The sequence below is a fragment of the Arachis hypogaea genome, chromosome 13 (assembly GCF_003086295.3).
Source record: "Arachis hypogaea cultivar Tifrunner chromosome 13, arahy.Tifrunner.gnm2.J5K5, whole genome shotgun sequence".
NCBI classification, from domain to species: Eukaryota; Viridiplantae; Streptophyta; class Magnoliopsida; order Fabales; family Fabaceae; genus Arachis; species Arachis hypogaea.
The window spans coordinates 9,773,403-9,786,776 of NC_092048.1; the positions used below are offsets into that span (position 1 = coordinate 9,773,403).

A 13,374-nucleotide genomic window follows, 5' to 3' on the forward strand; every position below is an offset into this window, starting at 1 on the left:
AAAATTTATGTTTATCTGTCTGTTTATACTTTATATTATGTTTATTTATTTATACAAACAAAAAACATGTTTTTCCTTCAAAATTTATATTTGTTTATCTCTGTGTATTATTTTTATTAATTTTGTACAGAACATAAAAGAATATTTTTAAAAAAAATTAAAGAATTGTGAAAGTAATGACGAAGGAAAAAATGAAAGAAAAATTAATATAGTCACACTTAAATAGTATGATAAAAAGTCACACTTCCCCATCATGATGGCTTAATATTGTCCTCTCCGGAAACCACTCCGAGCTATAATGGTGGTTATTGTCGAAGCCACTGTCTTCTCCGACAGTTATAAGCCTCTTCAAATTTTCCACCACAATTTGGAGGTTTGGTGAGAAAGGAGCATGATGTGAAGAGATCGCACTTGTCACATCCAACTGCTTTTCCCTCCATTCTTCTTCCTTTTCTCTCATCTTCTCTCGTCTTCTTTTCGTTTCAACCTCCATCTTCATCACACTCCAATCAAATTCCCCCATCCACGTCTCTTCAACCACTTCCTTCTGCTGTCTTTCCTCTATCCACGTCTCTTCCATCTTTTGTTTTCCCTCCCTCCACCTCTTGCTCTTGTCCTCCTCTACGTCCTCTACCTCTTCAACCTCTTCCATTTTTATATCGTCTCTTTGACTCAAACATGTCTCTTTCTCTGCCTTCTGCTGCCTTTCCTCTATCCATGTCTCTTCTATTGTCTGCCTTCTTTCCCTCCACCTCTTTCTCTCTTCAATCTGTCCCTTTTCTCTCCCCTCTCTCTGACTTCCACACGTCTCTGATCTCTCTTTCTTCAGCTGGTCCTCCTCCACCATTATGTTCTCCAACAACTCTTCCATATCTCTCTGCATTGCTTCATTTGCCATCTCCTTCTGCCGTCTCATGTCTCTCTCCATTTTTCTCTCTTCTTCCCAGTTTCTCTCCTCTTCCCTTAGCCTCTTCTGCCTCCGTCTCCATTGATTCCATAAAACTATCCACCATGAAGTAGTTCTCCTCCTTCTCACCTTACAACAGCAAAGTCGCTTCTTGAAGCTTAACAATAATGCCGAACAACGAAGGCTACAAGTTCCAGGGGAACGATTATCATGATTTGAATCATCATCAGATAATTCAGGGGATGACCATTCTTCCTTTCTACTTGAGACTGCCGCTAGAGTTTCTTCCTCCATCTCATCACTTGGTGGTGTTGTCACAGCCTCCAGGAATGACTCTTCTTCTTCTTCTTCTTCTTCTTCTTCATGATAATAAGGACACGGGAATTGTATATCATCCATGTTTGTTTCATTCTTGTACACATAAACTCCCCACTGTCTTAAGTTCAAGCCTGCTTCACACTTCACCTGCACTGCCTTCCAATCATTATCATGTCCAAGACGCACATCAAGCCTCTTCCACTCCTCATCACTGAATAGTAGTCGCAGGTCACACAAGAGCACATGATCCTCTGCAAGAGCAAAACTATGCCTTTGAGGGCGCTGGCTGTATATATGCTCATCGTCAATGAACAAATGCAGACTAATATCTTGGTAGTCCATTTTGCCAAACTCCAACACTAGAGCCATTACAGGGAACCTGCCACGTGCCCATAAGAAGGGGATCCCTCCAGAGTCACAATAGTCTAACCATTTTGGAAGTTGTGTCTTCGGCATCACAATTTGCAATCCTTTTATCTCTTTGCGCATCTGTGATTCCAGACAGGGATAATAAGATTATAAGGGCCTTATTTTGCTAAACAGAAGAAAACAAGAGAGGAATTAAAAGTAAAAAACCTGTGACCATAGCGTGGATGATGAGTATGTCCTTAAGGAATTGCAGTGTCTTGCATCTACTTTTTGAATGCTAGAAGGAAGTGCTAAAACATATTTAAGGCTTAGACAGTAACTAACATCAAGACTTGTCCAGAAAAAGGAGTGTTTAAACGGGATTTTCTCAAAGCAGTTTGAGGACACAATTAAGTCTTTTAAATAGGGAAACATCTGCATAATTTTCTCAAGGTCATCATCTGATAGACTTGCATTGCTAAGATGCAAACTCATCAAACGATATTCTAGAAGAAAAAATGTATCTACATTTAATGATTTCCAAAGTTGAGAACACCCTCCAATCTTCAATATTCGAAGCTTTGGAAACCATCCTGTAAATACACATTGTAGTTGCTTACAATTTGTCATGTCTAAATATTCGAGCCCACAAAGACTGCTAGCAAAAGATAGCGGAAGCTCTCTAATAGCAGTATGTTTTACAGAAATCTTTAATAGTTTATCCATGTTTTCTCTCACCCTTGGCAAATGTGTTAGTCTTTTACACGAGTCAAAAGAAAGATATTCAAGAGATGGTAGAAAGATTTCTGGTAGAAAACTCCTTAGTTGAGTGCAGTCTGAAGCACTCAAATAAACAAGTTTAGAGAGAAATCCAACTGAATTATGAATCTTAACTAATTGCTTGCATCCGTCAAGTACCAAATCTCTTAAATTTGGGGATCCAAACACACTAGGAAATTGAGTGATGGACTGGCAATAGGAGAAGTTCATGTAAGTCAATTGATCAAATTTCTGCGAAACGTTAACAAGAATTTGCATTTAGAAATTCATATGTAAAATATTTCAGATTTAAAAATCAAATAACCCTAGATCATAATGAAGTATTTTTTTTACAAAGAAAAGAAGACAAGCAATTGTACCTGAAATGGCTTCTTTAATACAAGAGAACTACAAGTTAAATTGAAGGCAGCAATTTTACTGGGATTAAATCCTGCTGGTGGAAAAGATGTTGAAGGGTACCCTTTCCAATCAACAAGTCTTAATGTATTGGGAAGACGAATACCCTTTGAGGAGAAGCTTGCATTGTGAACAATGAGAACTCTAAGTTTCATCATTTTCTCCAAGGTATCATCACAGCAGTTGACTTCTCCATAGTAATCTAGTTTCATTCCTTCAGTTTTACTATTTCCCTTTACCAAGAATAATTATATGCACTTCATTAAACATACTCTTGTACTAGCACTAACAAAAAAGAAAGCAAATAAAGAGAGCTGTAATGTTCTTAGTTCTTACCCTATTTTCAGTTAGTACTTCAAGAACATCTTTACAAAGCCATAACCTACTGCGTTCACCAGACTCTTTTGGTGCTTCTTGCTTCACAATCTCTCTACCCATGTCTTGTGTTAGATCATGCATCCTCAAGTAACCATTTTCAATGGTTATGAGAGATTTATCAACTAGTATTTTAATACCACTGTCTGTGTAAAAGTCACAGCCATCTAGTATTCTTTTAACATATTTCAATCTCTGCCCATTGAAAAAACATGCAATGTCAAGGAAAATTTCCTTTTCATTGCGTTCAAGACTGTCATAACTTATTCTAAGAATATTTTGGATATCTCCATGAGGATTCTTCTCATATTTGTCCAAAGAAGACTCCCACACTTGCAGATCTTTACCAATCAATTCTGAGCCTATGACTTTTAAAGCTAATGGAAGACCTTTTCCATAACGTATTGCTCGATTCGACAAGTCTTCATAGTTTCTAGCAGGAGTACTCATCTTGAAGGCATTCTGACAAAACAACTCAAGTGATTCTCGATCGTTCATCATTTCCATTTCATAAATCCTTCTGATCTGGTGAGATACCAGCAAATGTTTATCTCTTGTTGTTACAATGATTCTGCTCCCAAGACCAAACCAGTCACATCCTCCTGCTAATTCTTTCAACTGTTCTATCTTATCAACATCATCTAGAACTATGAGAACTTTTTTTGCGCTGAGATTGGCTTTTATTGTATGTATTCCTTTTTCAACACTGTCCAACTTGATCTTTTGCACCCCAAGAGCATCTGACAGGATCTTTTGTTGCAGGAATATTCTCCCCTTGTCTTGGTTGGAAGCTTTTCTGACATTGGAAATAAAACAAGCACCCTCATATTCATTGCAAATGGAGTTATAGAAAACCTTAGCGAGTGTTGTTTTGCCAATTCCACCAGTTCCGATGATCCCCAACATGAAAGTGTTCTTGTTAGACTCAATATCTAAGAGTGACTTCAGTTCTGCAACTCGAAACTGCAGTCCAACTACACTCTCCTCCACAGGTATCTGTTTAGGAGAAATTTTTGTGGCGGCCTTGCAAACAATATCTTGAATGAACTTGAATTCGAACCTGCAGAGTGCAGAGCAGATAAAACATACAAATGGCTTTCAAATCATGAAGTTCATTCTATCTTTTCCTAAAAAAACAGATAAATCTTTTATATTCTTTCTCTTTGGCGATTTCAAAATAGTTTATACATGTTTAATTTTCCTACAATTATTGCTGGTTGTTTTTTGGTATAAATGTAATATTAGGGATTATAAAAATAGGATTTAGCTCATAATATTGTACATATAAAGATTATCGTTAATGAAAGTTTTTTTATTTAATAAATATATAACAAATATATTGAAAATTTAATTTCTTTTATAAATTTAATTTTCAAATGATAACTCTAAAATGTACTTTTAAAATACGACATTTTAGTCCATCAGATTTCAAAATACACAAAACAATTTAACAATTTCCAACGTTTATCTCCGTCAGATAATATAGTCCCTTTCTAATTTGATCCAAAGAGTGACATACAAAACAGTCCCCTAAGGAGAATGTTAGAGTGCAAAAATGTGGAGAGTTGGCTAATATCTGTTCAAATATAAGACAAAAATAAAGAAAAAAAATGTTGATCACCTAACATTTCTCTCATAAAAAGTTGGAGTTGCAATATCATTTTCCTGAAAAAATATTTCATGTTGAAATTGAAGTATATATCACATTGTACTACTGTAATTGTATTACTTACCCTTCTTGTAAATGATATCCTGTTATGTTAGATACTCCAAGCAAGGCTGACTTCCACTTCTGCACCTTCTCAGAGTAACAACCAAACTTATTTTCATGAGCAGCCATGGCAAGCCTATAACTGTTTCTCTGATGCCGTACATCTGAAGGCTCTATTTTGTAGAATATGGGAAACACAAGCTGGCCCTTTTCCTCCTGACACTCGAGGATCTTGGCAAGTTCATCAAGACACCAAGTGGAATCTGCATAGTTCTCGGAGAAAATAATGATTGAAACCTTGGATTCTTCAATGGCCCGAAAGAGTTGAGGTCGAGTCGTTTCTCCCACCCTCAGATCCTCGCTATCCATGAAGGTTTTGATTCCCTTGCGGCACAAGGCATAGTAGAGATGACCGGTGAAGGCGTAACGCGTGTCTTCACCCCTAAAACTCAGAAAAACATCGTAACTGCTGCTGCTGTTGCTGATGGTCTCAGAACCAGTTTCTATTTCTCCACCTGGATTTGCCATCACTATGTGCACTGATAAAAATAATATTAGCAGTAAGTAGAAGCAGAAGTAAAAGTATTGTAATGATGTGCTCCTTTAAATGATTCACATCTCACCATGTAAACATTTTTATATATTAATGAGTGAATTGCCTTTCAGATTTACCAACTTAAATATTGGATTATACAAGGCAATGGATTTGTATGTATTAGCCAACCAGCTGTTGCAAGATAAACTTTTGGAGGCATATGCTGTTTGGTAGAGTTCATCCAACATCCAAGAACAATGAATCAATGTCCATGTACCTCCAACACTGACAGATCTACAAAATCTAGTTATTAACGACAAAAATAACATAATTAACTTTTTAGTTAAAATATCAAAGTTATTTTTTTGGGACAATGGTCAAGCTAAATAAATCATGAGACTTAAAATATAACAAAATTATTAAGTGTTATTAAATAATGTTTATTTTAGGAGTCTTTATAATAACACATTTCTGTTTTATACTTCATATACGTGAAGTTTACAATGGTTGTTATGCTGTCATAGTATTCTTCATGGATAAGGTACAAAATTTCAATTGATCAAAGACTTCATTCTAGAGAGAGAGATCATTTATTCATTTATTTAAAAATGATTAACAAAAAACTGCATGCAGGGTGAAGGTTCTCTTCTCTTCAATAAGTCAAGATATTGATAATTATTAATTAGATTATTGATATAAAGAGATCCTCCTTGTTCAATTTACAAATACACACACATTTGAAACGTACAAAAATCTACTAATTTACTTAATTGATATATTCAAAATATATTTCTTGAAATCGAAAATTTTGATTATTAGTCAGCATATGAAAGTATTTGTTCGGCTTAGCCAATAATGCAAACGCAAGTCTATACAGTAGTCAGAGAAATGGACTTGTCAAAGCGTCACTTAATCGTGATATAATGCTACTAACAAATCAACAATTCTGAAGTATGTTCTGGCCAAGTTAGTTAAACCAGCCACAAAACACATAAATGCAAATGTAAGGATAAGTTGACAAGATCTTTTTCAAAGAAGCATTCTAACTAGCAGCAATGATTATCCTAATATGTATATAGAACAGGAAAAATGAAAAGAAATACAACTTTTCTTCATCAGAAAATGCAAATTAATAACCCAATGAATAAAAATTAAACAGGCCAAGTGTAGAGAGAATTGGTCACCCAACCTTGTCAACTCATTATATTGCAACATGGCCATATGCATGTTTTCTATGGGGGAACCTTACTACTTTAGTGTCCTCTAAGCTTCGATGTCTGACTCCCCTTCCTCTCCTTCATCCTCATTTTCGTCCTCCTCATCTCCGTCTTGTTGCATTAAGCTCAAGCATTGGTCTTCTTCTATTGGAGCCATAAGCCTCTTCAACTTTTCTACCACATTTTGGAGGCTTTCTGCGAAGCTAGCAATGATGGCAAGTTCCTCAGCAGAAGATAATCTCTTCTTCGTCAAACTCCCTGGACTACGAGGTACACTCTCCAACCCGAATTGTTGCGACCCACTAAAGCGGATACCTTTCATGCTTGTTTCTTCCTTGTAAACATACACTCCCCATTGAACTGGGATGATGTCTGGTACACACTTCACCTTCACTGTTTTCCATTTGTTACCATGCTCAGCATGTGCATCAAGTCTCTTCCACCCCTCATCACTGAACAATACTCGTAGGTCACACAACAACACATGATTTTCGGCAACTGTGAAATTATGCGATGGTTGGTATGCAGAGTAATCTCTAGAGTCAATGGACAAGTGCAGACCAACAGGTTGATAGTTCATTTCTCCAAACACAAACGCCAAAGCCACAACAGGGAACTTGCCACGTACCTCGAAATTCAGGTACTGTGGATAGCCCTGCCAACTTCCATGATAGTCCCACCATTCTGGAATCTCAGTATTGGAAGTTGGCATCACAACTTGTAATTTATGTATCTCTTTGCGCACCTACACATCAAAGATATTGCTTCAGTATTTTTCTCTCTCTTCTTTTTAATCCTTATGTTGGTTAAAAAGATATGAAATGATTTCAAAGTAACAAACCTGTGCCCATAGCATATTTGTTGTGTTTGCACTTAAGGAACTGCAGTGTCTCACATCCACTTTCCTAACACTAGAGGGAAGTTCTGGAATTTCTTGAAGATTTAGGCAGTAACTCAAATCCAAACTTGTCAAGTAGGACGATTCTTGAACGCATGCTGGAATAGATACAAAGTTGTTTGATGAAACATTTAAGACTTCCAAGTTTGGAAAACTCTGCATAATTACATGAAGATCTTCGTCACATAAACTTGCATGGCTTAAATGCAGAGTTTTTAAACTTGGACAGCTCTCTGCAGTAGTTGAAAGGCTTTCTCTGAATCTTGCAAATGATCCACCAAGTTGAGGGCATCCTCCAACTTTCAGTGTGACAAAATTTGGCAGCATAAATAAGCTGCTTGGAAGATAACCAAGTTTCTCGCAACTTGTCAAATCTAAATAGAGAAGTCCTACAAGATCAACAAAGGAATCTGGAAGCTCTTGAATAGCGGTAGCTTTCAAACAAATCTTTAATGGCTTATCCATCTTTCCCACTATGTCTGGGAAGAGTCCAAGTCTTCTACACCAGTTAAGGGAAAGGTGCTCTAGTGAAGGCAGACAAATTCTTGAAAGAAACTTTCTTAATTTAGTGCACTTTGAAGCTCTCAAATATGTAAGGTTTGGGAGAAATCCAACTGATTCATCAAACCTAACCAAGTTTATGCATCCATTGAGTATCAATTTTCTTAAACTTTGGGCTTCAGATACATTAGGAAAATGAGTGATGGATTCACAATGGGAGAAATTCATGTAAGTCAAATGCTTAAAGTTCTGCAAACAAAAATAAATAAATTAAAAAAGGTAACAATATATGAATTCCACGAATCCAACCATTGAATTGAGATACTTAACCATATAGATTAATCATGTAAAATTTTATAAAATTTGGACGAGATTTAATATGTTAAACACTACTTTATTTTGACATAACACAATTTTGTAATATAAGTCAAGTCTCGTCTTTGGATTATTTGTCTATTATTGCCTTTATTGGTGCCATTTTGAATTTTCTAAAATTTGCTAAATTAATCACAAAGGTAATATAAATATATAAAAAGTTGTCTAATGGTGTAAATTAACAAGAATTACGCATAGTCTAAATGGATCCTTGTGTATAAATTTCAAGTTTTAGAAGAAAGTAGTATGCACAATAAAAGTGAACCTTTTATAAGAAAGGAATCAGACAACTAGTTGTACCTGAAACGGCTTTTCCAACATGAGAGGACTATGACGTAAACTGAAGGCAACAATTTTTTTTAAGTTCGACGGAATAGAATTTGAAGGGTACCCCTTCCAATCAAGCAGCCTTAATTGCTCGGGTAGAGGAATAATCCGACATGAAAGGTTTGTGTTCCGAAGAATGAGAATTCTAAGTTTCTTCATCTTTTCAAAGGCATTGTCAGTCCAATTATGTTCTTCACATTGAACAAGCTTTATTCCTTCAATTCTTTTATTTTCCTACGATATAAGAATATGTCACATTAAATGTTATTATTTTCGAGGAAGGCTTGAAGGGGGAATAAAATAAAACAAAACTTTTCAGAACTTTTCCAATGCGTATTGATGGGAGGAAGACAAATAATTAGAATACCCTGCATCTGACAGAAAAAGCTAAATAAGAAAGAAAGTTTGTGTAGTTCTCACTTTATCATCGGGTAGTAGCTCAAGAACATCTTCATGAAACCATAATCTGCTGCGGTCACTAACTTCTTTTGGTGCCTCCTGCTTCACAATCTCCCTACCCATATTCTGTATTAGATCATGCATCCTCAAATAACCATCTTTGATAGTTACGAGAGATTTATCAACTAGTATTCTAATACCATCTTCTGTAAACATACCACATCCATCTAATACATTTTTTACATATTCCCATTTCTTCCCATTGAAGAAGCATGCTATGTCAAGAAAAATATCCTTTTCATTGCCTTCAAGACTATCATAGCTTACTCTAAGAACACTTTGAATGTCTTTAGGAGGATTCTTCTCATATTTGTCCAAAGCAGACTTCCACTCTTCTAAATTTTTATTAATCAAATTCGACCCTATAACCTTTAAGGCTAATGGGAGACCCTGGGCATAATGTATTGCTTGATTGGATAGGTCTTCATAGTTTGCTTTGGGCCTTGTCATTTTGAAGGCGTTCCAACAGAAGAGCAGTAGAGATTCAGGGTCACTTAGCAATTTCATCTCGTAAATCTTTTCGATTTCATGAGCTGTTAGAAGATATTTATCCCTTGTTGTTATAACAATTCGAGTCCCCTGACTAAACCAATCACATTCTCCTGCCAATGCCTTTAATTGTTCTGTCTTATCAACATCGTCAAGAACAATAAGAACTTTTCTTTCCCTAAGTCTCTCTTTGATCATAGTGATTCCTTTCTCAACACTGCGGACCTTGATTTTCTCCTCCCCAAGCAATTCTGAGAGGAGCATTTTCTGTAGAAGTACTAGGCCCTCTTCTTGATCTGAAATTTTTCTAATATTGAAAAGAAAACAAGCACATTCAAACTGGTCGCAGATGGAGTTATACAAGGCTTTGGCAAGCGTCGTCTTTCCACTCCCACCAATTCCAACAATCCCCAACATGGTATTGTTATTATAGAACTTTGTTTTGGGTGATTCGCTACTGGATAATCTCCTGTGCCAAGAATATAGATGTGACTTCACTTCTACAACTCGAGTTTGCAATCCAACCATATGATCCTCAATAAGTAATTGTCTTGGAGGTATATGAGTCAATGCCTTGCCTACAATTTCTTGAATAAACTTGAATTCATACCTGTAGATGTTCAAACAGTTTTCGAATATTGAGATTGGTCATTGAATGATCATGCAACATTTTAATGATAATCTTTATAAGTCAATTCTAATAAAGGATTTATTTAGTTGACATTAAAATAATTAATAAGTCAATCTTCACTTATATGACCATGTACATACTACTACACAAGACATGGATTCAAATCAATATAGAAGTACCAATTAATGAAAATTAAGGATATCAATTTGTAATAGTTAATAATGGTATAGTTATATTAATAGTGAAGCATACCACACATCCTCACAATTATAAGAGAATTAAAAATGTGATTTAGACACAAACAATAGGGAGGAGAAGGTATTTATTACTTACCCTTGTTTCAAATGAAAGCCTTTCCTGTTGGATGTTTCAGCTAAAGCTTCCTTCCATTCTTTCACCTTCTGAGAATGACAACCAAACCTGATTTCATGAGCATCCATGGCTTCCTTGTAAGTGTTCCTCCGATGCCGTACATCTGAGGGCTCTACTTTGTAGAAGACCGGAAACACAAGTTGGTTCCTTTCCCTGTGACACCGAAGGATCTGGACGAGTTCATCAAGGCACCATGTTGAAGCTGCATAGTTTGTTGAGAAAACAATAATGGAGATCTTTGAGGCTTCAATGGAATGAAGGAGTTGAGGTCGAATTGTTTCTCCTGTTCTGAGATTCTCATCATCGATGAAGGTGTTGATTCCGTTGCGGCAGAGAGCATCATAGAGATGACCTGTGAATCCATGACGCGTGTCTTCACCCCTGAAACTCAGAAATACATCGTAGTTAGTAGCAATGGTCTCAGAAGTTGAAGCTGGATTTGCCATCCCTGTAAATGCATTTACAAGCAGAACGTTGAATGAGAGTAATTGACTTCACTAATTCTAATTTAACAACAGTTCATGAAGCACAAGTATAAACGTTGATCTTTATTAGTTTTGAGTAAATAGTGAAATTAGTTTTAAAAAATTATTCATTTTTTAAATTACTCTTTAAATTTTTTTTAATTAAATTTATTTTTTAAATATTTTAATTTAGTTATTTTAGTAGACAAAACAATTCTGTCACTCTTAATCAAAATTTATTGATGTGATATGTTAAATAATATTATAAGGTAGTTAATGATAAATTTATGAAATTAAATCAAATTAATCCTAAATTAAAAATTTCAATGGTTTAAGTTTTCTCCTCAATTAAATTTTAATTAGATCTAATTTCATAAATTTATTATGCTAATAGTCAATTAAAATTCCTATGTGTGTGTTGTAGTATCACTTAACGTGTCACATTAATAAATTTTGGTGTTGTCAATAAAAAAATGATAAAATGACTAACGCGATTAATTTAAAATCTTTGAATAACGAATTCGATTACAATAAATCTTTTGAGATTTAATTTGAAGAACGAATAATTTTTCAAGGACAAATTTGACCATTTACCGATATTAGTTTAGTATTGCTAGGCAACAGAATAAAATTTATTACTTTTAACCAAAGTTATCAGAATGGGATTGAAGATGCAATTTTTTTTTTCAATATAGTAGGTTATATTTTATTAATTATTGAAAAATAAAATACAAAGATATTTAAAAGCAGAACATAATAAAAGGTGAAAATTTTTTAAAATAATACACAAAAAAAATTTATCCAAATATCCAATGATGTGTGGTCAAAAAACTGAAAAGAATCTTAAAAAAAAAGAATAATAAGACAAATTGAATGAAACAAGAGAATGTCTTAGATTGGGTGGAGAAAGAATAATATGGTCCCTAAAAGACCATGCAAAAATATTCTAAATGAATGACTTAGATTGTATTTAAAATAAACTTGTTATAAATACTAGTTTTAACTTAAAATTAAATATATTTACAAACCGGTCCTAACATAGTTTTGTTGGTCCAATCTTATAATGACAGTTTTTTTTTTTTTTTTTTTGAATAAATTGATGAATAATTTTTATTTTTTTGGACTTTGTCACATGCCTCATACCCACAATCCACCCAAATAAAAAATTTAGGTTCAATTATTATCCACTATTTAATAATATTATTCATCTTTTTTCAACTTTGTCTTCTACTTTTTTATATGCATAAATTGTAAGAAAGCTAAGACTAAAAAAATAAGAAATTTTTTTTTTAAAAAGCTTCAAAGACATAAAAATATTAATATATTAATTTAAAAAATTAAATTATTTTTGTTCGTATAATAATAATAATAAGGGTAATAATAATAACAAAAATAATAATAAGGTGACATCTAATAATAATAATAATAATAATAATATCCAATCATATTTTTTTAGAAAATTAAATTAAAAAATTCGTATAATAATAATAATAATAATAATAATAATAATAATAATAATAATGAGGGTGACATCTACTAATAATAATAATAAGAAGAAGAAGAAGAAGCTAAGAAGCAATAGTTCAAATGGCATAATTTTCTCATACTCAATTAAGAGGTTGCGGGTTTGAGTCTCCATATCTTTGGTAAAAAAAAAAAATAATAATAATAATAAGAAGAAGAAGAAGAAGAAGAAGAAGATTTGCCAATGAGTTATAGTTCAAATAACATCTTCTTCCCATATTTATCTAAGAGGTTACGGGTTTGAGTTTTTCTATTTTTGGTAAAAAAAAATAATAAGACTCAATCATATTTTTCTGCAAAATTAAATTAAAAAATTCGTATGATGATGATGATGATGATGATGATGATGATGATGATGATGATGATGATGATGATGATGATGATGACAGAAATAATAACGAATGTGACATCTAATAAATAAATAAATAAATAACAGTAAGAAGACCCTATCATATTTTCTAAAAAATTAAATTAAATAATAATAATAATAATAATAATAATAATAATAATAATAATAATAATAATAATAATAATAATAATAATAATGAGGCCAATGAGTTATACTTATATCTTAAATGGTATAGTCTCTCCATATTTACTTATCGCGAGTTCGAGTCTCTCTATCTTTGGTAAAAAATAAAAACAAAAATAATAATGAAGATGACATCTAATAATAATAAAATAACAGTAAGAAGACCCAATCATATTTTTTTGGAAAAATAAATTAAAAATTTTGTATAATAATAA

The 13,374-nt window shown here is 33.6% G+C and overlaps 1 protein-coding gene across 1 annotated transcript; it reads right to left on the reverse strand.

Moving 5' to 3' along the window:
* Nucleotides 1–192: 192 nt before the first annotated feature.
* Nucleotides 193–11,169, reverse strand: LOC112732588 (uncharacterized). Its single transcript, XM_029291178.2, has 10 exons — nt 10,601–11,169; nt 9,109–10,246; nt 8,662–8,922; nt 7,429–8,235; nt 6,636–7,332; nt 4,858–5,374; nt 3,086–4,184; nt 2,713–2,982; nt 1,802–2,584; nt 193–1,714 (listed from the first exon to the last, which is right to left on the reverse strand). Exons 1-10 carry the CDS (start codon nt 11,083–11,085, stop codon nt 239–241), a joined length of 7,533 nt encoding a protein of 2,510 aa, XP_029147011.1. The 5' UTR covers nt 11,086–11,169; the 3' UTR covers nt 193–238.
* Nucleotides 11,170–13,374: the final 2,205 nt, after the last annotated feature.

Coding starts and splice junctions, on each gene's coding strand:
- LOC112732588 (XM_029291178.2), bottom strand. CDS start 11,085: ATGGCAAATCCAGCTTCAACTTCTGAGACCATTGCTACTAACTACGAT. Junction 8,236..8,661: donor TGTTGGAAAAGCCGTTTCAG/GTACAACTAGTT, acceptor TTTTGTTTGCAG/AACTTTAAGCATTTGACTTA. Junction 2,585..2,712: donor TATTAAAGAAGCCATTTCAG/GTACAATTGCTT, acceptor AACGTTTCGCAG/AAATTTGATCAATTGACTTA.